The sequence below is a fragment of the Sphaerodactylus townsendi genome, linkage group LG01 (assembly GCF_021028975.2).
Source record: "Sphaerodactylus townsendi isolate TG3544 linkage group LG01, MPM_Stown_v2.3, whole genome shotgun sequence".
In the NCBI taxonomy this organism is placed as follows: Eukaryota; Metazoa; Chordata; class Lepidosauria; order Squamata; family Sphaerodactylidae; genus Sphaerodactylus; species Sphaerodactylus townsendi.
This window is the reverse complement of record NC_059425.1, coordinates 148632205-148656782: the sequence shown is the minus strand read 5'-3', so window position 1 is coordinate 148656782 and position 24578 is coordinate 148632205. Positions and strand designations below refer to the sequence as shown.

At 41.3% G+C, this 24578-nt stretch overlaps 1 protein-coding gene across 5 annotated transcripts in view; it reads right to left on the bottom strand.

Annotated features, from left to right (window-relative positions):
• COL21A1 (collagen type XXI alpha 1 chain) overlaps nt 1-24578 on the bottom strand; it is a 124102-nt gene that overhangs the window by 64912 nt on the left and 34612 nt on the right. For all 5 annotated transcript variants that reach the window (XM_048496925.1, XM_048496935.1, XM_048496917.1 and 2 more), the window contains exons 4-10: nt 22815-22983; nt 22476-22692; nt 20629-20802; nt 15968-16045; nt 15446-15454; nt 14271-14354; nt 11042-11104 (exon numbers count right to left, since the gene is read on the bottom strand). In XM_048496925.1, the coding sequence (XP_048352882.1) occupies nt 11042-11104; nt 14271-14354; nt 15446-15454; nt 15968-16045; nt 20629-20802; nt 22476-22692; nt 22815-22983 (794 nt within the window). The remainder of the gene's footprint in view (nt 1-11041; nt 11105-14270; nt 14355-15445; nt 15455-15967; nt 16046-20628; nt 20803-22475; nt 22693-22814; nt 22984-24578) is intronic.

Genomic DNA, 24578 nt, shown 5'->3' with positions numbered 1-24578 from the left:
TGCACTGATGAGAATAAAAAAAACCCCACTCCATCAATTACACAGTTAAAAGTTCAATCAAGAACTGGAATAAAAACATAAAACAACCTGGTAATTAGGAAAAAGTAAACTTTCAAAGAGTGGCAGGTCACATAGTTCAATTTCCAAGGCTAAATGCAAGCTCATTAATCTACCATGCACTCCTCTGGCCAAAATCAAACTGTGAAAGCTGTATCACAGTGCACCAGAAGCAGAGAACAGCCACACATCAAGAACCCATCCTCAGAATAATGCCTGCTGTTCTGATGATAAAATTGTGGCACATCAGCTAATCCAATCTCCCAGGCTAAAGGCTGGATCATTAATCCACCATACACTTCTCAGGCCAAAATCAAACTGTGAAAGCCGTATCACAACATACCACAAGCAGAGAACAGCCATTCCCAGAGTAATGCCTGCTATCCTGGCCAACAAGAACAAACGTTATATGATTGCACAGAAAATTAACATTCTCTAAATACAATGCTTGTTTGGAAGATTTCAAAGCACAGATTAAGCTTTAGATCAAATTCCATGGCTGCATAAGGTACCATTACTCTGTGTTAAATGATCTGGGTCAATTCCAATATTTTATTGTTACTTTCTGATCCTGATGTGTTCCGCCTTATGCTTCATCAGGGGAGTATTGTAATAAGGAAAAAACACTCAGAATAAAAACAACTCACAAAACATATATAACCAAATGCAATTCATTTAGAATAGATTTTAATTAGGTTAAAAATCTTTAAAAACCTACAACCTGTGAAGGTCTTTTAGAAAACTAAAATATTATTTTAGAAGATGCTTTGATGACATGGCATTATTATACCGGGTTACATTTGGTATTTAAAAATCCGGATCTATTTTATCCCGGTTTCTCCCTTTGCATGGGTGTCCATTTCTGTGAAGGAATCAAGTTAAGACCAGGAGGAAATACTCCAATTTCTTTTGCACGAGCCTGGCTTTTTTCATTTGTACAATGTAGATGCAGCACGCATACTCGAACATCCCAGTGTGCTGCATTCTGATTGGCCCTTCCCCCCTCCCAAAGGCAATGCTTCTGATTGATGGATCCACAGCAGCCACAGGAAAACCAAGCAGGACACACACACGTTTTCTCTAGCTTTGGAAAGGAGCCGGTGCAGTGAACAATACATTGTACTATACAAAATAAAAACTTTTGACCAATACTGGGCAGAGCACTCTGTCCTGTCCATATTCAAAGGTGTCCAGGAAATCACAGCATGAGACCCTGCCCCCAATAATATTTGACTGGTCTTTGGGGTTGTCACAGAATGAGAGCATCCTGCCAGGCAGGCGCTTCCCCTCCCATCCCATCCCAGGATCCCATTGGGAATGTGAGCCAAGAGCTGCAGGAATGGGCTGGCTGTGGCTCGGCTAGTGAGTGGCGCTTGGCAAGAGTAAGCTGGACTCGTGCACTCATGCTTTCCCACATGGGCTCACTTACCTGGCTCCTGGAAGAGCTGTCAAAAGGCAGAAAACTTGTTTGGGGAATGTTTTGGGAAGGGTGGGCTGCAACTCAGCAGAAATGACAGAGACATAATGTATGGCAGGGAGATCAGGCGGTCGTGAGGGGAAAATAAATCAGTTTTGCTCTCGGGGCCTTGACACAGAAGTGATTAAGTGTGGGACTTTGGAAAAAGATCAATATTTTAGCAATTTTTGAAAAACCTGGAATGAGGGAAATATCATGGAACAGACCCACTTTAGGATTGGGAGCCGTGCAAACGTCTTGGCCAAATTGGGATATTTCTCTTGCTCAACCGAGGATATTTGGACCATGCAGATACGGCCCTGGAGTTACCATCATTCCCAGTTACAATGCATACAGTCTTCAATCTACTTGAAAGCGTATACTGAAAGAGTAGTAGTGATGTAATCTGTGCGTTGACCATCTTTAACCTTCACAATATTAATATTTACAAGTAGCTAAAGATTGTTGACCCTGACCTAGATAGTCCAGGCTAACCCAGTCTCATCAATTCTCAGAAGCTATGCAGGGTCAGCCCTGATCAGTAATTGGACAGGAGACTACCAAGGAAATCCAAGGTTGCTATACAGAGGCAGGCAATGCCTCTGTGTTCATCTCCTGCCTTGAAAATCCTATGGGATTGCCACTAATCAGGTGAAACTTCACAGCACTCTTTGGCTATGGAAAGCAAAATGAGCAACTAAATAATTTCGAGTATGGTCTTGAGATGGCTATGACACTTCCTCTTTAACTCCTCGATCATAATATTTTTAGAGAGGAAAAAGCTGTTAGTTATATGGGAAGAGAAAGGCACTGAATGCCATATAACACTAATGAAGTACAAGCAAACCTTTAAATCTCAATTTAAAGCTTTTCTAGGGGCCCCTCTGCACAGCAGAGGCAATTAGGGTTCAACTCGTGTCTTCGGAAATCGTTACCTGAGCTTGACTCCTCTGTTACTCCGCACAGCAGTTGGCTCATGTCTCCGGAGCCGAGTTCAGAGGGAGGGATTACCTCCTCACGTCTTCCGCTCCTCATTCCCAATTGGCTGCCGTTCTATTGCGGGAAACATGAGTGCACGTCCCTCTTTTTCATTTACCGATGTAGGAGCTATGTAGGAGGATTTTTTAAAGGCGCGCTTCTTGCTGCTGCCACGAGACTCCCGTTCTGCGCATGGCTGAAATACTGCACTGTGATTGGTTGACTGGCAGAGTCAGGGCAAGGAAGATTCCACACTCCGCCGGCTTCGGCTCGAGTGCAACCCGAGTTCACCAGGAAGTTGTACCTCCCAGTCAAGCTCAAAAATTTGACGGGGGGGGGAGCAGAGACAGACACGAGTCGAACACTACAGCTGTGCGGAGTACCCGGGTCGGACCTACATCGAACTAAGGTCGAATCCTACATTGTGGAGGGGCCCTAGGACAACATATGTAACAGTGATATCAATACTTTGGTCAATAGGGGAGCCGAAAGACAGCTTACATGTGCAACAGAAAATAAGAATATTTGCTGTTGACAAAATGAAAACAAATGGCTTCTTTAAAAAAAATACTCCCAGCCTTTCTCTATAAAATGCTGTTAATGTATCTGGCTTTTATACAAAGAACACCATGTAAAGATTCAACTTCAAGCCAGAGACTGCAACCCCTCCCACACACACACACCGCACAGAAAATCAGTAACAATATCCTGCAGTTCTTTGTAAAAAGACACTGCTGGCACCACTGGAGAAAAAGTACTTTATCAGGTGAAACATTTGGTATTTTCTAAGAAAGCTAGGGAGAAAAATCCATGTGTAGAGTCTGCATCTGGATATCTCAGCAAAGCCAGCTGTGCCAGGCCATTTCAAAGCTGTAATCACTTAACTGGACACTAGAAGCCAAGAATAAACATTTATAAAATTCCATGAAGGATGCAAGATGCAAAACTGGTTCACATCTCCTCTGGATGTCAAATGCTTCACATAAGAAAAGAAATCTGAGTTTGTACATATTCATTTCAATTAACCAGTGGAAGACGTTTTCATATTCTTCCTGAGTTCCTATTAAGAAACTATACTGTTCTCTCCCTGCCTCCAAATTGCATGGCTTTCTGACATTCCAAACTATTACTGCAATTTTATAGCCAAATAACCTGGTCAGTACAATAATGAAGTAACTGAAAGTCAGCACCTGCCTGGCCTGGGGACCGACTGTTTCCACCAAGAGCAAAGATGTCCTCCTGTGTGTGCTCTACACATTCAATCTGATGCAGAAGATACAGACCCATATGGTGTATCCCATCAATTGAGCTATCTGGCTGGGATTTATAAAATGTTTTGGAGAGTTAAGATCGGCTACTGTTAGAATCCTAAAATATGAGAGTGGGGTGAGAAGCTGCAAGGTGGAAACTGTATCCTCTATATGTTGTCTGGCTGTTGACACCATTAACTCGCATTAACATCAGGACACAAGCCTGCTATAACCCCATCTGTTTCTATGGCACATTTCCACTAATGCCAGTGGACATCTCTGATATCACACAAGTGAGCAATCATAAGCAGGTCAACTCAGTGGTGCTTACTCTCTGGATCATAAGCTAAAGTGTTCAGAGGCAGGACAGTTAGTTAGTAAAACAAAAGATGATCATGTTCTATGCGGCATCTCAGCCACTTCAAAACAGCTGCTTTAAGAACTTCATGCTAGAACACAGCTGCCTTGATCTAAAGTTAATCCAGACTGAAACACTGATTAATGCAGTTTCAATCCATGTTCAATGCACTGTAGTGCCTCTTTGCAAGTGGATTTTGATGTTTCACCCAGTAAAATTCATAAGAACATAAGAAAGAGCCTGCTGGATCAGACCAGAGTCCATCTAGCCCAGCACTATGCTACTTGCAGTGGCCCACCAGGTGCCTTTGGGATCTCACATGCAGGAGTACACTGAACATGGATTGAAGGTTCTTTATTAAGTGACTCATCAAAAGCAATACAAAAACCACAGCTAATCTGTTCTATTGCTTTCAAGAGGTCTTAGTTAAGACTAACTTGAACAGGGCCAATGGCAGGAAATGGCAGGTTTTAACTGCCTCCATTTCTGATTTTTAAACCCCTTTTCTTTTCTAGAAAATATTTCCTAGGAAAAATAACTTTTCTATATTCAAAAAGATGTTCAACTTGGTAACTTGTGACTCATCTGCAGAAAATATACACAAGTGCCAAATTACAAAGCTACAGAGAAATGGTTTATTTTTCCTCTATGGATCATTATGTTATGATTTATGTTACTGTGCTAGGAAGTTGAATAAAAAACTGCAGCTGATGTGTGGATAATAATGCCACCAGCAATGTACTCTGTCATTTACCTTTTTTAACAAATCAGTGGTATTGTATCACTAATCCAAGATTTAAATACCAGGGGGTATTTTCCACTCTAAATCAGTAACCAGGGCTGGGACAGGGGGAATTGAATGGAAGTGGGCAATTCACTGTCTATGTTCCAGGCAGTTAATCACATCAAACTTCTGGAACGGCTAAAAACCAGAACTCACATTTGCAATATTTCTATAATTCTCAAAACTGTCACATTCTTGATCTCTGAACCAACACACAGAATTTATCCCAACGATTTCAGGAAGCCCAACCTTGTAGTGCTGTAAAAAGTAAATATCCTTCCTGGCAAGGAAAGTAACTGGTGTAGTAGCCAAATTGAATTGTAGAGGAAAACCTTCAGAAAGTAGACAGTAAGTCTCTTTGACTGAGGCTAATGTAGTTTTGTTTACTGTGTGGCATAGTACAGGTCTAGAGCAAACCTCGGGCTCACAATTATCGATTTCCTTCTCTCCTCTTCCACAAAATTTCCCTCCTTCCTTCACCAGCTTTAACCAAAGTTTAGCACCATGTTTGAACTAGCACTAAGTAGGGCTCTTACCCAGATTTGCAAACCTACTTCAAAGACTAATTTCAAACTGAATTTAGGATGAACAACCCAATTAGCATGGGTCTGATGTAATTCTACACCACAGATAAGACCAAGAAAGGAAGGAACAAGGAATCTGAGCAAAACAAGGAAGAAGCAGGTAAACACAAAAGCCCACATTAACTATTTAACTGTGATGTGAATTCTGGCAGCCTTACATCTGCATCAGGCATATAAAATCTGAGCTGTGCAAATGGCCTACAGTGCAATTGGCAAGTTAAAGAAAGGGTGTTTTTTTTCCTTTTGTTTTGTAAATAATAAACATCCTAGTGACAACAATAAAGAATGGATGATATTTACCTTGGCTGTCATTGCTGCCCAAGGTTGGGGCAGGGAGAGGAGCGGGTTCAGCACTGGCATCCAGCCCAGAATGGGTCTGGGCTGTACAGCTGCCGGTGTGAGCGAGTGATGTGCCTTATATGGGCAGGCCAGGCCATCTCACACCTCCTCTCATCCGACGATTTCTCCCACCCCCTCCCTCATGGGTCTGAGTTTTTTGTTGTTGGCATTCTGGTTACTGTGATTGTTGTTGTTATTTGCATTTCACAGCCTGGTGGGTTGTGCATGGGACTGGTCCATTCAGGGGAGGAGGAGCCTAGATGCCGGCCCTTCCCATTTGGTGGGGGCCTCCATAAGAGTCCTGGGGGTGGAGTAAGCCTGTGAACCATATGCCCAGGTGGAGGCTGCTGGTGACTCGCACCCCTTGGCAGCAAGCAGTTCATTCAGAGGCCATGGCTCCCACTATCGTGCTACTTCGGACGCTGGTGTTTTCCCCCATGCATTGGACCGCGGGAAAGTTATTATGGGGCACAGCAGACGTGCTGCCCAGTGCTGGATCCGTCCCCTATGCTGCACCTCTGCTTCCTTTTTCCAGCATGCCAATAAAACGACTGTGACCAAATTTTACCCACATAGTGGGGTTTTCTGTGTCTCCTTCTGCATCCTCAGACCGCTTCCTCCCCTCCTCAAGTGACAAGATCGTGACTAGTCTCTTTGCTTTGCTATTAAAATCATGCCATCATTTTAAATAAGAATCTATCCCTGTAATATTGTCAATATCACTTATTCAAAAAACAGTTCAATAACTTATTTTTGCAAGACCGCTGTAGAAGATGTATTTACCTAGAAAGGAAAAATTCATAAAAATAGGTGCTTTTAAGTTTTCCCAATTACTGCTGGAGCCTGCCTCCTGATGATAAATGAACAGAATGCTAAACTTTTTAGTATACTACATTTTCTAATTTGAGCTATAATTCATGAATCATGTGACCAATTAAAATTTTTTAATTACTGTTGGAAAGCTAATAAAAATCCCCTACAAATAACTAGTACCAATAATGTCTCTATCCATTGCTGCTTTTGTGGCATAAGGCATAAATCAAAGAAAAAGTCAATTTTCCACATTTTTGTAAGGTTTGCAACATGTAGCACTTTACCTAATCACCTGAAGTATATTAGATAACCGTAGATTATTTTTCACCTTTCCAAAGAGTCATAGCATGAAGAAACTTATTTTGATATGCCAATTATGTAAATGAGAATGGATCCACATTTCATGTCATTTTTATCCAATGTAACTTAGTAGGCAATTCTGTGTTTCTGCAAAGAAACATCTTTTAATTTTGTGAGTTCAGCAACAGTTCAACACACACATATGTCTTTATTTACAAGATCACCCAGCAAGCTTCCATGGTAGAATGGGTATTCAAACTTGGGTCTCCCAGATTCTAGCCTGATATTCTAACTGCTATACCATGATGGCTCTTTCAAAGCTACCTGACTCAGTGCATGGCTGGTGCATGCTCCACTCCTGCTCTAACTGCTAAGAACTGGAAAAACAGAGAATGGGAGAAGCAGGAATACTATGGGCATTGTTTACATTTCAAGTGTAGAAAGATAGTGAAGTTCAACTATATCTGGAAAAATTACACCCTCTGGATCAAGAGACACGTTCATTGAGCCCTGATGTTCAGGAACTCTTATTATTACCAAGTAATAAAAGAAATGAACTCAGTACTTGTTCAAAGGCTTTTCCAACCTATCTTTACAGGTTCTAGTGCATTATTGTGGCTGATCCCTGACACAAATTAAGCTCTAGAATGTGCCACGGAAAAACCTGGAACTGACCTCACTCAAGCCACAGTGCAAGCGGCACCTGCCCCACAAGTTCTATGATAGCCTCTGGATGAAGTGCAGACAGGGCCGTGACTAATGTGGTGCACAGTGTGACTCATGAGGACAGATGAACATTGGAGCCAATCCAGTGCAAATCTGACACCCCACCCACTACCTAACAGCCAACAGAGCCATATCTTCAGAAACAGCAGCTTCATCACCAGCCACGATAGAAGTCTCCAAAGGATACAGATATTGCATCCACACACAATTTCCACCCCTCCTCCTACCTCTGTCACTTTATTTCTTCTTCCAGGTAGGGTGTGTGTTTTTTGTATTATCATCATTCTTTTTTTTTAAGGACTGCTTTAAATTGTAAGAAATAATTCACAAACAGATATTCTTTTGTCTAGTATCTGGGTGAAATTATAGATTTATAAATAAGCCTTGATAAAACCTTGAAACCATGGTTTTTGAAATTTGTTGCCAGTTCCATTAGCTATTAGTGCTCTTTGAAACCTACTCCAAAATCTCTTTCTCAAATTCTTGGACTTTAACCCAACGCAATCTTCACAACATGGAATAAGTGTATTTTTGGTATTACTTCTCTTCTTACTAGCATAGTGTCAGCATCCAAGGGGAACCACCACAATAATTTCAACCATCTGTTATCCAGATGAACATGGCCAAAATGCAGCTTAGCAACCAAAATAGGAAATTTGGTCATTTTTATAAAGTACAACATGGAATTCTCTCACCAGTCTGGACTGCCTTACTTCAATCTTCCACTACAGTTGATTCCTCCAGCAGGCGGGCTGGAGGAATTGGTTTCTCTGGGAGACACTCGGGCTGCCCAGAGGTTCGATCACCTCCCCATGCTGCGCCATTTTGCCTTCCTATGCTTTCTGTCAATAAATCTCTTCGACTGTGGCCAATGTTATTACCCACACAAAAGGTTGTCTGGTGTTTTATTTTAGTTGTTTGGGTCCAAGGTTACCTGAGTGGGAAGGTTACCCACAATAGCCGCAATAACCCACAATACCCGCAATAGAAAATTTGGTCATTTTTATAAAGTGCAACATGGAAGTCTCTATGTAAGTGGCACCGGAGACAAATTCCTTGTGTGTCCAATCACACTTGGCCAATAAAGATTCTATTCTATTCTATTCTATTCTATTCTATTCTATTCTATTCTATTCATATCAAGCAAGCATTTCTCTAAAACTTTCTATAAAGATGAGATACAGAAACCCAATGAGTATCTGTCACCAAAAATTTAAGCCTCACACCTGAAACAGAATTTGAAGTGTTTTAATTAATTTTAAAAAATAGCAGTTTGCACTGTGACAGTTGTCTTGGATAGCAACAGCAATAATATAGATCATGTTGCTTAACAAGCACTTATTTTTACTGGGATTTGTAGAATCATTCTAAGAACTGCAGAACTAAAATTAGATTCTGTTAAAAGTTAAAAAGAGATGAATGTCTTGAAGTTCCAAAAGGCTTTGTAATTCCATTATCAGCATTTTAATTTGCTGTTAATTAGATCCTCTGTGCAAGTACCAGGGACTCCCCTGTGAAAGTACCTGTGTGATATAACATTACAACTTTTACTTGGCAGACCGCTTTATGGGGTGGTTTGCCACTACCTTCCCCATTCATCTACACTTTACCCACAGAAAGCTGGCTGCTTATTTTACCAATTTCAGAAGGATGGGAAAGCTGAATTAACCTTGAGCCGGCTACCTGAAACTGATTTCCACTGTGATCGAACTCAGGTCATGAGGAAAGCTTGGACTGCAGTCCTACCATTTACCACTCTGCACCACAGGCCTCTTTTTACGTAGTTAACACACCTTATTTTAACCATTTACAATCTCCTTTTATTACATCTTTTCTCACTGGGGATGGTTCCAAAATTAATGATACTTCCCCTTTTTGCCAGAACAAAGAGGAACAAGGCATAATTTTTAGTATTTTCCTGGGATAGAGGAGGGGCCATGGCTCAGCGGTAGAGCATTTGCTGGGCATGCAGAAGGCCCCAGGTTCAATCCCCAGCATCTCCATTTTTAAAAAGATAGAAAGAATCAGGTAGTTGGTGATGTGAAAAACCTCTAAGAACTTGGATAGGGGCTGCCAATCTGAACAGAAAAATATTGACTTTGATGGACCACTGGTCTGATTCAGTGTAAGGCACCTTCATGTGTTAATACACTCACATGTTGCAGTTCCAAGCATTAAGCCAGATGAAGAGTTTGCTAGCATTTATCTGCTTTCCTGCCTCCTGATTGCTTCCTTATTGTGTGCCCAAGGATCTTGGGAGATCATGGTCATTCAAGTTTCTTCCTAGTATAATAGAAACGCTGGCACTGGCACTGGCGGCAGCAGGGCAAGGACAATGTTGGTGTGCAGGCAAAAGGTATGGCAAGGAGCAGGCAGCAGTGGCGAAACTGCAGATCTGCAAGGGAGAAAGGATTTCCTTTCCCCCATGACTCTTGTGGGTCTCCTGGCTGTGATTCTGAATTACATTATGCTGTATTCTGTCACAGGCATACCTGGGATAAGGAAGGGCACGTGTCCTGGGTGTTGACCCTCAGCCTCTGAGAGCAACTGTGCTCTGAAGCATTCAGCTGGGCTCACCACACACCCAAACTCCCCCTGTAGTTTGGGGGTGAGGTGCACCTGTTTGATGCTGACCTTGCTAGTGTGGAACAGGTGTACCACATCCCTGAATTTTATGTGCTCCAAATGGTTGTCTGAAGTTGGAATGTCAAGCATATTTAAAAACTGCAGGTGAGCTTGTGGTGTATTTATTGTATATGCTGTAATGGAACAGCCCTTTGATATTTTCAGAAATTGGTTTAGTCTCACGAGGTAAACCCTGATGGCTTCTGCTTGTTGGTTATACTTGCAGACTGCACAGGCACCCGTGTCTTGAAATCATTAGCTCTTATCCCTGTAGCTAGCTTCTCACTAAATTAACTGGTGTTGTTTTGAATGCAAATGTCTCTGCTGTCTCATCCTAAGAGCAGGAACTTGATCACATACCACTTGCAAGCCTGATGCTGTAACAGGATTTACAGTTTCAATATCTCTAAACTCATTGTGTAACCCACATAGTTCATCGCCTAGTAAAGAAACTAGGAAACAGCTTCATCCAAATTTCACCAAATTTACATATTAGTCACCATACCTTTCGTGATAGGCCACACCCATTTCCCAAAAACACAAACTATGCATCATCAAAACTGGTTTAACTGATCTCAGATTTGCAATCTGATCTGAAGAATTCAACTAGTCAAAATCCATTTGCAATCTGAAGAATTCAACTAGTCAAAATCCATTAATGATTGCTTAAATTCATGAGGAACATTTATCACTTTTAATACTCTTCTGACAAGGTTTCAATGCCAAGTGCACATTAAGCATACTATATATAACTAAGTTTTTAGTACTCACAGGCTTACCATCTTGACCAGGTTCTCCAGGTAAGCCATGATTCCCAGGTTGCCCCGGACTGCCCTGGAAAGAAGACCATACATGTTAAAGACAGACATTAAAACCTGTTAGAATAGGAAACGTCAGGTGTACAAAAAAGAAGAAAACCCTGCAGAGGACAGCAAGGAGACAATTATTCAGGATGGTGACATCAGCACCTTCTATCCTGTTTAAGTGTCATTCCTTGTCTGTTTCCCAGAGTGTTATTGTTCAGGCAATTCCCTGCTTTTTGAAAGTTTTTCTTTCTTTCTTTCTTTCTTTCTTTCTTTCTTTCTTTCTTTCTTTCTTTCTTTCTTTACATACACGCTACAAAGGTCAGTGCTATCAGTCACAGACCAGGAAAGGTATTTGAGCATCTTAGTTGATAGTTCCATGGGAATGTCAACTCCATGCATGGCAGCTGTGAAAAAGGCAAACTCTATGCTGGGGATAATTAGGAAAGGAGTTGATAATAAAACTGCAAAGATTGTCATGCCCATATATAAAGCCGTGGTGCGACCGCACTTGGAGTGCTGTGTTCAGTTCTGGTCGCCACATCTCAAAAAGGATATCAAAGAGATCGAAAAAGTGCAGAGAAGGGCAACGAGGATGATTGAGGAATTGGAGCACCTTCCTTATGAGGAGAGGCTGCAGCGTGCAGACTCTTTAGTTTGGAGAGGAGATGTCTGAGGGGGGATATGATTGAAGTCTATAAAATTATGCATGGGGTAGAAAATGTTGACAGAGAGAATTTTTTTCTCTCTTTCTCACAATACTAGAACCAGGGGGCATTCATTGAAAATGCTGGGGGGAAGAATTAGGACTAATAAAAGGAAACACTTCTTCACGCAACGTGTGATTGGTGTTTGGAATACGATGTCACAGGAGGTGGTGATGGCCACCAACCTGGATAACTTTAAAAAGGGCTTTGACAGATTTATGGAGGAGAAGTCGATCTATGGCTACCAATCTTGATCCTCCTTGATCTGAGATTGCAAATGCCTTAGCAGACCAGGTGCTCAGGAGCAGCAGCAGCAGAAGGCCATTGCTTTCACATCCTGCATGTGAGCTCCCCAAAGCACCTGGTGGGCCACTGCGAGTAGCAGAGTGCTGGACTAGATGGACTCTGGTCTGATCCAGCAGGCTAGATCTTATGTTCTTATGTTCTTTCCCCTTCTCTTAGTTAGTGGCATGGTTAGAACACTACCTCTGTCTCTCCTCTTCACTATCAAATGAATAGTTCCTGAATAAAGCTTTATCTACACTTTTATCAGGTTGTGTACATTTGCTATATTAATTACTCCGCAACCAAGAACAGAATGCACTATTATTATACTCACATCAATTCATTAAAGCCAAAAGGTGCTGTATGATTAGATCTGTTCTTGACAATACGTGAGACATGTTTGCACTTTTATAATATTTTCGCAAAATATGGCCTTCAGCTTGATATTTAAGAAGTTACAGTCTTTTATAGTACACATAATTAAAAACATTTTGAGGAGATGATGTTGTGATGCATGCTGGAGGGGGAGGTTTTCAGATGGTTAGTTGAAATAGGATCACTGTCCTCGAGAAAACATAGCAGTATCATGATACACATTTCAAATTAATGTGTAGCGCCAAACAAAGGTTGGCTGTTATAAGCAGCAGTCTAAGTCCTTGCCTAAGCTGCTGGGCCTCAATCTTTCAGATGCATTTTTTATCACTGAAGCTCGCAGGGTAAAATGGTTAGAGTACTGGACTTGGGCTTAGAAGAACTAGCTAAAATCCACACCAGTCATGCCAGACAAAGTCTTTCAGCATAACCGACTTTACAGATTGAGAACAGAACTATGTACATCACCCTTGACTTGAATGAAGAAAGGAAGGGCACAATAGATCAGACATAATTCCGTTAGATAAAATATAAATCATTCAAATCACTGTCTTCAATGCTGTAACTCAATTTCAATTAGAAGCTATTCTTACAATCAGCTGACATACCAGATCAAATAGCATGTTAATGCATGACATTTCTAGCCAGTTTATACATACACACACAAGCAAGCAGTCATTCCACAATTCGTATGCACCAATCTGGTTTTGAATAACTTTCACAACTCAAGGAGGAAGCTTTTGATTTTGACGTTGACAAAGCTGGGTATGGCTAGGTTGTAGACTCAGACTGTAAATCCACCTTTCAAACCAGAACAGCACATTACTATTCAAAATTTCCCCTTCACTTTTCAGATATCTCAGGGCCTTAATATTCCTTGGCCTTAATATCCTGTACGCCAGTTCAGTAAATGGAAAAACAACAGTCATTCAGGATTTAATCCTGAAGGGAGAAACTGACATAGAGTATACTACTGATACATGGTTGGATGAAGCTGGTGGTGGAAATCTGACACAGCTCTGCCCTCCAATTTTTTCTGTATGGTTGCTAGGCCAGTGGGGCAGGGAGGTGAGGTCTCAGTGGTCTACTGGAATTCCATCTGATCAAGGTGACTCATCCAATGATCTACTGATCTTGAGTGTACTTCCTGAAGGTGAGTAACCAGGGCAGGATAAGACACTATACTGATAAACCCAATGGGCCTTTCCCCACTACCCTTAAGCCCCGCGCTACTCGAGGAGAGTAGCGCGGGGTCCCTCGGCACTCCCCACTGAGAGGGGTGGCAACAGCGCAGCTGCCCCGAAGCTGTTGCTGTCGCGCCCCTCAGGGCGCAGCATCCTAGGCGCTCTTCTCAACGGCGCCTTTTGATGGCCCCGCGCAGAGTGCGGGGTCATGGGGACGGCCGGGCGTGCGCCTGGGATGCTGCGCGCTGAGAGCAGCGCGCGGCATAGAGGGGAAGGACGAAAGTGGGGAAAGGCCCAATGATTTCTCCTGACAAGGAATGTAAATCCTGGACTGATGATTTAAACATACCAATATAGCTTTCCAGTTATCCTTGCCATAACCCTTGTGGGGCCAAGTATAAGCCCAAGCATTAAGTATTTATTCCCAAAAGTCAGATCCCAACTTTTTGGTATCTCCTACTCCAAATATACATCTCTCCCTCCAATTTCCAGGGTATTCATGGGACACTAAATAAAATAGTCATGGTTGATAATGAGATGAAGGTTCAGTATACTTATGTTTTAAAACCACTTCTTTAAAGTTAGCTGCTTTATGGTTAATTGTACTATCAAAGCACCTAGTCATACATTAAATAGAACCTCTACTCACCTTTGGACCTGAAGGTCCTGGTTTTCCTGGAGGGCACATACATGGAATTGGTGTAGATCCAACATCACTAGGTCCATTCAAACACTACCGAAAATTCAAGATGTACATGCATAAACAATTTATATTTTCTGGCCCAACAGCAATGTCATGATTCTAATATTTGTACTAGAAGGAGGAGGAGGAGGAGGAGGAGGAGGAGGAGTTTGGATTTATATCCCCCCCCTTTCTCTCCTGTAGGAAACTCAAGGGGGCTTACAATCTCCTTGCCCTTCCCCTCACAGCAAACACCCGGTGGGTGGGGCTGAGAGAGCTCCAAAAAGCTGTGACTAGCCCAAGGTCACCCAGCTGGCGTGTGTGGGAGTGCACAGGCTAATCTGAATTCCCCAGATAAGCCTCCACAGCTCAGGTGGCAGAGCTGGGAATCAAACCCGGTTCCTCCAGATTAGAATGCACCTGCTCTTAACCACTACGCCTGTGCTGCTCTTAACCACTTCTGCCAATGTAAGCCTGGCAGAAGATTTCTATAGATGGCAGGGAACTCATCTCCTGCTTCCCCCTCCCACTACAGCCCAAAATGCTCATCTAAATGATATTCTTGTGGGAATGGGGATCCCCATGAACATTTGGAGAGGAGTAGGAGGTGTACAGGGCAGGGGAAGATGCAAACCTCCTCTTCAATCTGCAAACATTCTTTGTGGAATCCAAACCATTTTCTCCTCTGATTTCCACTATAATCATTAAAAGTTACTGGAATGTGCTCAGCAATTGGCAACATAAATCTTATTCTTAAATATGTATTTTTTGAATAAAAACAAAAATAAAACATCAGTTTTCCTGAAATACTTATAGCCTTCCTTTCCTGCCATCATCAATTTAGTTTCAATAACTCATGAACTAAATACCATTACCCATGAAAATATTTTTATTCTGAGTAAGGGAATACAGGCCTGTGTGCCAAATTCAAAATAATACAATTGAACAGGAGTTTCATAATACTATTTGGGTTTTTTTTAAGACATTCTATGCCCAACAACACAGATGGTTTGAAAATAACTCACTTCCCCAGACAAAACAGCATATTCTTACTTGATGGAATGATGCTGAATTTACGAAAGAGAAAGAAAAAGGATAGATACTACCTTTAAGTCAATATGGATAGATGTGCTTTTGCCTACCTCTCCATTCTGGAATAAAAACAAAAACAAAAATTCAGAAAGGCTACAAAAAGTATGTTTGAATCCAATTATATATGCATGCAACAGAAAGCCTACACCAGGGGTCTTCAAACTATGGCCTCCCAGATGTTCATGAACTACAATTCCCATCAGCCCTGCCACTTGGCCATGCTGGCAGGGGCTGATGGGAATTGTAGTCCATGAACATCTGGAGGGCCATAGTTTGAAGACCCCTGGCCTACACTATTCAATCACCCAAAGTCAAGTGTTGTTACAGGTGTTTCAGATTTTAAAATCTTCAGAAAAAGAGGTCCAACATCATCTTACAGTAAAAAGCAACAGAGAAACATACATCCCAATGGCATTTCTGCACACTATGTCCAAGTAAAAGCAGCTTACATTTTTAGAATTCCTAGGCAGGTTGTTTATTTAAGAAATGAACAAGTTATTTCAGGAAGCCCCTCCTCCCCTATTGAAGTTTGATTAAGGGACATAGATCAATCCTTATTTGCCCATACTCACAAAGCCAGGTATCTCACAAGCTGTTTCTCGATTGTTTTGCTCTGGATCACAGTAGATCCTTAGTTTTTGAACGTCAAACTGTTAAAAAAAGATTATAAACATTAAATAACAGCTTCTGATGATGTTCATTAACATGTCTTGATAGGAGGAGGAAAAACAGATTGTCATCTAGAGTACCCCATATTCAACAAGCTTTAGGTAAATGCAGGAGTCAATTTCTGCATTCCAAAGTGGTTCAGTAACTTTTTGAGACTAGTAAAACCTTATGGACTAACAAGATTTTCGTACAAGCTTTTGAGAGTCAAAGCTCCTTTTGTTTGATGAAGGGAGTTTTGATTCTAGACAGCTTACATTCTGGAAATCCTGTTGGTTTGAAGGTGCTACAGCACTCAAATCTAGTTGTTCTACTGCACAGCAACAGAACTACCTTCTGAAACAACCTTCACAAAACTAGGACAATCTAGGAGTAGCCTCTGATGTACAGAGAAATGCAGTCAGATACACAAAACAAAAAGAAAAGCTCTCATATGGAAGTGCTTAGACAGATGCATGAGGTGTCTCAATGAACAGGTCAATGTGGAAACAGTTCCCTGAGGCTAGAATTCTTAAAAGCCAATGACCATGGCTATCTTTGGAGTCTAGCCATTGAGTTTATTTATAGTTCTAGGGTACTGCTTGCAATAAAAGTCATGTAAATGTTTGTTGGATGAACAGGGAAGGAAGGAGTGGAAATTGCAAAAGACATGCCTTCATCACATCCAAGAGATCAAAAATAAGTCTGGCCCACAGAACATAATCTGGCTGCAATGACAAAAATGCAGTTTTAACCAGGTTTTTTACCTTTTCTGTTCACATCCAAAGTGGCCCTAACGCTAACTTTTACTACAAATTGACACGTAATTACACTTAATTTCCAAACTAACAAAACACAGCAGAGTCACGGAATTTGGCCAGATAATGCAAAGCAAGGTCATAATCAACTATGACAGATTTAATGAATTTCTTAAAATACTTCTATTCCACTATCCAAGAAAAAGTATTCAAGGCAGCTCATAACTGAACAAATAGATTCCAAAAACTGTAAAAAAAATTAGAAAAATATGAAGAGCAAATAGCAAGATTCAAATTAGCTGTAAAATATAATTGACAAATACAGCCACAAGGACACATTAAACATACAAGACAATATTTTCCTGGCAGCTAAAGATCAATAAATATGGAGCAAATGGAACTTCCTTGACAAATGAATTCCATACATTTGCTGCCATTGCCATCACTGTGCCAGGAAAGGCGAGGAAAAATATGCAACAAGGTCTCTAAAGAAGATTTTAAGATGGGTAGGTTCTCATAAAATAAGATAGCCTTTAATGTTTTCAGGATAACTGATGGTTTTAGAAGTCAATTTCACATGTTGACTTGTCCATGGAAACCAACTGGAAACCTTTGAAAATGCTGCAAGACTGGTTGTAATGTAGTCTATAGTCTATGTAGTCTTCCCTGTTCATCCATAGAAAGATTAAAGTAGAACTGAATAGAATTGGATATCCATACACCATATTCTTGGCCTTCTTCGTTGCAGAATTCTCTGCCTGGGCCCTTGTGCCTACCTAGTTCTGCTCCCCCCTCCCCTGTCCAAACTTAAAAATAAAAAGTTTTTAAAAATGCATATCTTGTCTGTACACAGTACTGGACAAACTTTAAAAAAATCTTCTTTAAAATTGCATATTCTTTACTAAATGGTGGAAATACATTTTATCTTTGGCTGAAAAAGAAATTGCCTTATCTGAGACGCTGTCTTATACAACCCACATAATTAGTCTAAGTAACCTAGGCCATTTCCCCACTGAGAAATTAAATCCAGATACAACCAGGTTTCAAAAGAAACGACACCTTTTCATTGCACTTTTTCACGCTAAGCTACATTTATGCGCAGCTTCCATGATAGACATTGATGTCCTTATCACAAAGGCTCATGTGTATGTTGTTGAAATGATCACCATAACTGGAAAAGATAGTCCAAGGCAGGACTGGGCCTGCTTAAAAAAAAGGACCTCCTTGCAGACCAGGGGAAGGGGCTCAGGGGAAGGGGAAGGGGCTCGCCCCCAAGCTCTGCCCCCCACCTCCATGCAGGCAAGCTGGAGCTTTTGAAAGCCAGCTGATAGGGGGCACATGTGCAGGGGGGGCATGAGGGGCGCCCAGAGAAGGAGTTGTCTCTGGGCACCATTTCCTACCCATACGCCTCTGCTGTGTGCTATAGGTTGTCCAAAGTGAATGAATCATGCAGCCATCTTGTTAATAGTATTCCACTGTCATGTTTAACATAAAAAAGTAACACTGGTTGGCTTCTGTGTGACCATAAAGCTGGATTTGATAGGCATTGGTCTGATCCCATATAACTCTTCTTAGGTTCTTATTAACCAGAAATATCCTTTGCAATCTGTTGGAACATTTTATATACTGTAGCCCATTCCACATTACAAACTGCTAATTAATATTGATTGTAAAACTGCAAATTATGCTTAACTTTGTGCAGCAGAACACAAAAAGGCAGACAGAAAGTGCTGCGTGTACCTCAGAAGTAGTTCAGATATGTCACTGCAGATGGTAAAATTTATCTTGGAAGGCTAGAACAAAGCCATCAGAAATTTCATGCACTACATGAAAAAGCAAGCCAGAAGAACACTAGGGAAAAAAGATTAACGTTTATACACCCTGTTGTTTGAATGTTGCCAGGGTCAATGGAGGGAATGTAGAATACAGTGGAACCTCGGTTTTCATTGCCTTCAGTTTTCATCAATTTTGGTTTTCATCAATTTTTTGAGTGAAAAATTTGTCTCGTTTTTCATCGAATTGCCTTGGTTTTCATCAATTTGCAGTAAGGTGCAGGGGCTTGGGGAGAAAAATCACCCGGACAAAGCTGCTGCAGGCCGTGTCTGCAACTTGTTTAATGACAATGTCTTGCCCCGTTTCAGACAAATCTTAAAGAGGCATCAGAAACAGACCTCTTTAGACAGCTTTCTGGTGCGACATTGGTCCACTGGCTCTGAAGCTGGTCCTAGTGTTATTGTTTGTTACTGTTTTCAGCATTAAACACTATGCTTATTCACAAAAAAATGTGTTTTTGGTATTTTTTTTGGAGTCCCTAGAACGAATCAATTGAATTTACATTGATACCTATGGAAAAGTTTGCCTCAGTTTTCATAGGTTTCGGTTTTCATCGATTCTTTTTGGATGGATTACCAATGAAAACCGAGGTTCCACTGTAGTTGATTACAACTCTTGCTCTTCAGCTCAGATTTCTAGGGAAATGTTGGTATTTCCACCATTTAGTAATGAATATGCATTTTTAAAGAAGAAATTTTTTTAAAGTTTGTCTAGTACTGGTACAGATAAGATATGCATCCATAGTGAAGGGAAATAATTGCACAAAGCTGGGTGTTTTCATATATGAGAAGGCTTCTGTGATTTCCAGCTGCTGCTTTAGCTACCAATAAGCCACAGAAGCAACAGGGCTCCTCCATGGGATGTTTCCCCACATTTCCCTTGCCCAGTTGCCCAGCAGCCCCTCCCCAACCCTTGCTACTAAGACTTTTCCAGGTTTTCTTTAATATATCAATTTGTGCATCAGATTTTCTGAAGACACAGGAAGACAAAGGAAGACACAGGAATATCTCTGTGATGCAAGAGACTAGAGACTTGCTTTTAAAAAAAACCCTGATAATTGAAGGAATCTGATAAAGATTGTTATATTTCTAAATTTAATTTATATTTTAAAATAATTTAACAACCTTTCAGTTGTGGGGGACAAATGGCCACTGTGGGGACAGGAGCAGAGAAAACAGCTGCAATCTGGGTAGGACCAGGAAAATCCAAACTTTCCTACCCACATTATAGTCATGCAGACTTTGTTGTGCTCTTTCCCAAAACTTCACAGTCTTTGGAAAAATCAGCAAATGGCAAATGAAAACTCTGGAGGCACACAGAAACACACAAGGAGAGCAGGGAGAAAACTGCTTCCCAACAGCATTGAAGCCAGGGCAAATAAGCAGCCCAATATTAGGACTAGTTCCTTGTCTACACATACCAGGGCAAATAAGCCAGGTGAAAAAGTTATTGGTTTGTCACCTACTTTTCCCCTATCCCTTCTCCCCAGCCCCACACAGAGAACTGCCATTAAACAGTAACTTTGCTCATCTGTCATATAAATATGCAGATGTACAGGAACTAGCTGAAGACTCAAAATCTGGATTAGTGAGTAGCAGAAGCAGAAAAATGCAGGGATGAATGTTCAGTTCAGTTCAGTTTTATTACGGCCATTAGGCCAGCACAGGGATGAATGAAATCTCTCTCATGCACAGATTTTACATTGCCACCTTGCATATTATCTACAATAATATACTATACAGAACACATCACACAGTCATAAAAGTATCTCCAAATTCTACCATAAGGTTAACTTAAAACAGCAAATTTAAGTCTAAATAAATCTTTCCAAACCTACTCAATCAAGTTCTCTAAGAAACTGCACTGAGGATCACACTATAAATCTAATGAAGAGCCTTTTAAAATTTTGTCCTGTTTTATATGCCAATAAAGGCTTGGGTTGTGTTGTTGTAATGAAGAGCTTTCTGTGAACAAAATAACACCATGAACACACTTACTTGAACAGTCTCTTCTTTCCCAGAATATTTTCCTATTTGAGTTAGTCCGCTGATATAAATGCCTAAAACAGGATGCAATGCCTTCATTTCAGTTTCTTGATCATCTATATACAGCGTTACATCCACTTCTGTTACTAAGAGACGTATCTGATGCCAACCTCCATCAAACAAAGTCTAGAAAATAGAGGGTATGCAACAATAGTTTAATGCATATACACATGTTATTAGTTTTATATTTAATGGAAACTAGTTAGGCATGTTTACAAGATTTACTTGCTGTACACCACAAGAGGTAGGGTTGTTGATACCCTTAAGTCTTCCCATGGCATTGCAGCCTAAGGATTTTTTTCATTCATTCATTCCAACAAATCCCAGAGAGGCTGTAAAAACCCTCTATGGGTGCCTAGAGGCAGTTTTGGGATTGATGAAGGCTAACAAATTGAAATTTAATCCGGACAAAACTGAGGTTCTCTTGATGGCAGGGAAGGTCTGACCCAGGAATTGGAATGTCACCTGTTCTGGAGGGGGTTGCAATTCCTTTGAAAAGAGCAGGTTTGTAACTTGGAGGTACTTCTGGACCCAGGCCTTCTGTTGGATAAACAGATAGCAGTGGCAACCAGGAATGCCTTTCACCAGCTTCAGTTGATGAACAAGCTACGACCTTTTTGGAGAGGAGTGGGGAAATGGGGTGCATGTTCTGGTAACATTTAAATTACTGCAATGGGGTGCATGCTCTGGTAACATTTAAATTACTGCAATATGCTCTGCACAAGCCTTATATGGTTTGTGGCCAGCATACCTTAGGGACCCCCTTCCTCCATCTGAACCCACCCAACCACTTTGCTCCTCTTCAGAGGCCCTGCTTTCAGATCCCCCTGCCATCTGAGACTAGAATGATAACAACTTGAGAAAAGACCTTCTCAATCAGCTTTGCCTAATTCATGCCTCTAATGGTCACTCACTGGTTTCTGAATATTGTGATTTGTAATCTGTGTCCAATTATTCTTTTGTGTAGGGACTTGTCTAGTGGTCAAATATTGTTTTATTTATTTACAGAATTTGTATCCCACCTTTTTGCTCTAACAGAGCCACCATGATGGCCAACAATTTAAAATATACATGATAAAATTATATTTTAAACCAATAAAATCAACCCCTTCTGAAAAACACAACAATTAAAAATGAAGTTAGTGATGAGGCATCCTGGATTGCCTGTATATTTTGGGCAACAAATGGGAATTATCTCGCTGAGATTTCAAGGGTGTCTCTTTGAAGATTTGTTCCCGTATAAGTGAGGGAAATTGCTTCATAATGCTGATATCACTTCATGGAGTCTACAGACAATGGGTAGTGAAGAACTGTCACCAAGCATCTTTTATACAGTCTAACATAAATAGCAACTTGCGACCCAATATTAGGACTAGTTCCTTGCCTACACATACCAAATTTTTTACATGCACACTCTTCCCCGCTCTGCCGCTTGAACTGTGGAGGTTTATCTGGGAAATTCAGATCAGCCTGTGTACTCCAACACATGCCAGCTGGGTGACCTTGGGCTAGTCACAGTTCTTTTGAGCTCTTTCAGCCCCACTACCTCACAGGGTGTTTGTTGTAAGGGGAGAAGGGAAAGGAGTTTGTAAGCCCCTTTGAGTCTCCTTACAGGAGAGAAAGGGGAGATATCAATCCAACCCTTCTTCTTCAAACCTGAGAAAAGGCTTATATTGGGTCCTCACTATTCAGGTTTTTTAGAAGTACTTGAAAATACCCATAAATGAAATTTCATTTCTCTATTCACCCAAAAAAGACAGAATAGTCACAAATATATATCTATAAATGAAGTACCCTACCTTTACACGGGGTGCGGTGAAAGTAACAATTTGAGAACCATTTACTTTGCTTGTTGTAGTAAAAGACAGTGTTCTGTCTTCCCCGCTCACAGTGACAGCTATCTGCGGTCTTCCATCCAGGCTTAATATCCTCCACAAGTCCCAAGTTTTTCTGACTTTAAACCTCTGAGTAGAGACAAACACATACGAGGGAGGAAGACCTTCTGGAAACACATCCCTAGAAATCAGTTTAAGTGACAAGAACAAAATTCATTTTGATTGTGGAAAATTCCAAATCAGTATACAATGAGAACAAGTCACATTTTATTTAAAACTGTTTGGTCATCCAAAGATGAATACCTGGTTAATTCTGATAAGTCAACACTTGTAGTGACTTCATATGCTTTTGCATTAGTAGATGGGATCTGAATTCTCTTTTTCACCTTTCTTTTCACACCTAAGCCTAGGAGGATATCAAATCCTTTTTCATCTCGAGAGGCAACAGGAATTCTTGTTGGACAAACCGATTCTATCAAGAAATCGACACGCAGGTTAGTAAATGAAGCACTACTGCTGAAAAGGCCCTATCCCTGAGGGGGGATCAGTTCACCTTAGAGGGTAGGGGCACATGATGCAGGGCCACTCCTGCTCTTATTTTTTTTAAAAAAGTGTAGATAGAAGCACTGGCGTAATGCCCATTGGGCAAGGTGGGCAGCTGCCCAGGGCATCACCTTGTGGGGGGCATAAAAATGCTGGGTTCGTTTTTGGGTATTTTAGTGGTTTTCCATTTTTGGCCTGCAGGGGGCGCAGATTTTAGGCTAGCAGCACCAAAATTTTAGCGTATCATCAGGAGACTGTCCTTATGCTACCCCCCAAGTTTGGTAAGGTTTGGTTCAGGGAGTCCAAAGTTATGGACTCCCAAAGGGGGTGCCCCTATCCCCCATTGTTTCCAATGGGAGCTAATAGGAGATGGGGGCTACAGTTTTGAGGGTCCATAATTTTGGCCCCCCTGAACCAAACTGCACCATACTTGGGGGGTATCATTAGGGCAGTCTCCTGATGAGACCCTGAAAGTTTTGAGACGGTGCCTTCAGAAATGTGCCCCCCCACAGCCTGCAACCCCCATTGACAGCAATGCAGAAAACTCAATGCAGAACAAAGATTCTTGGGCAAATTTCTAGGATGTTCCTGCAGGGGGTGCATTTTTGGATGTATCGGCACCAAAATTTCAGGGTATCATCTGGAGATGATGGCACCCCCCAAGTTTGGTGAGGTTTGGTTCAAGGAGTCCAAAGTTATGGACCCTCAAATCTGTAGCCCCCATCTCCTATTAGCTCCCATTGGAAACAATGGGGGATAGGGCACCCCCTTTGGGAGTCCATAACTTTGGATTCCTTGAACCAAACCTTACCAAACTTGGGGAGTAGCATAAGGACAGTCTCCTGATGATATGCTGAAATTTTTGGTGCTGATGATGTCTAAAAATGCACCCCCTGCAAGGGGCCACCAATGTCCTGAGGTGACAAAAAAAAAATTTGAATTGCGATGGTGGCGTGGCCGCCCATGGGGGGGGGGGGCATCCAACTCAGGTTTTGCCCAGGGCTACAGTTTGCCCAGGGCTGCCTCGTTACACCCCTGGATAGAAGTAAGTAGCCCTGTGTGGTGTTACCCACAGCTGTATTAAACTTTTGCCAACAACAGAATTCCTCTTTCCATGATGGCTGTCTGCAGCCCTATATGCCAGCATAGAGGGAACATAAAGGATTCATTGAGGTCCCATTTTCACAGCCCTAGAAGACTCTGGAGCCAAATATACAGCCAAGCAAAATACAATGGAGGTAAGAAATGGTCCTGCAATAATCCAGTTGTGTTTTGACTTCTCTTATCCGTTGAGCCCACTATGGACTCATAGCCATATTCATTCTAAAAGAGTATGACGTTTAGCATTTGCCAAATACTTTTTTTTAAATGTAGCACAATACTGGGCACTTACCCGAGACTGTTTTAAAAAAAGAGATGAAAAAATTCCAGTGCCAAAATTTCTTTTCACTGACATAATATACAGTAAAACCTCTATTACTCAAACTTCTCAGGGGACTGTGAAATTTGTCCCGACAAGGAAAA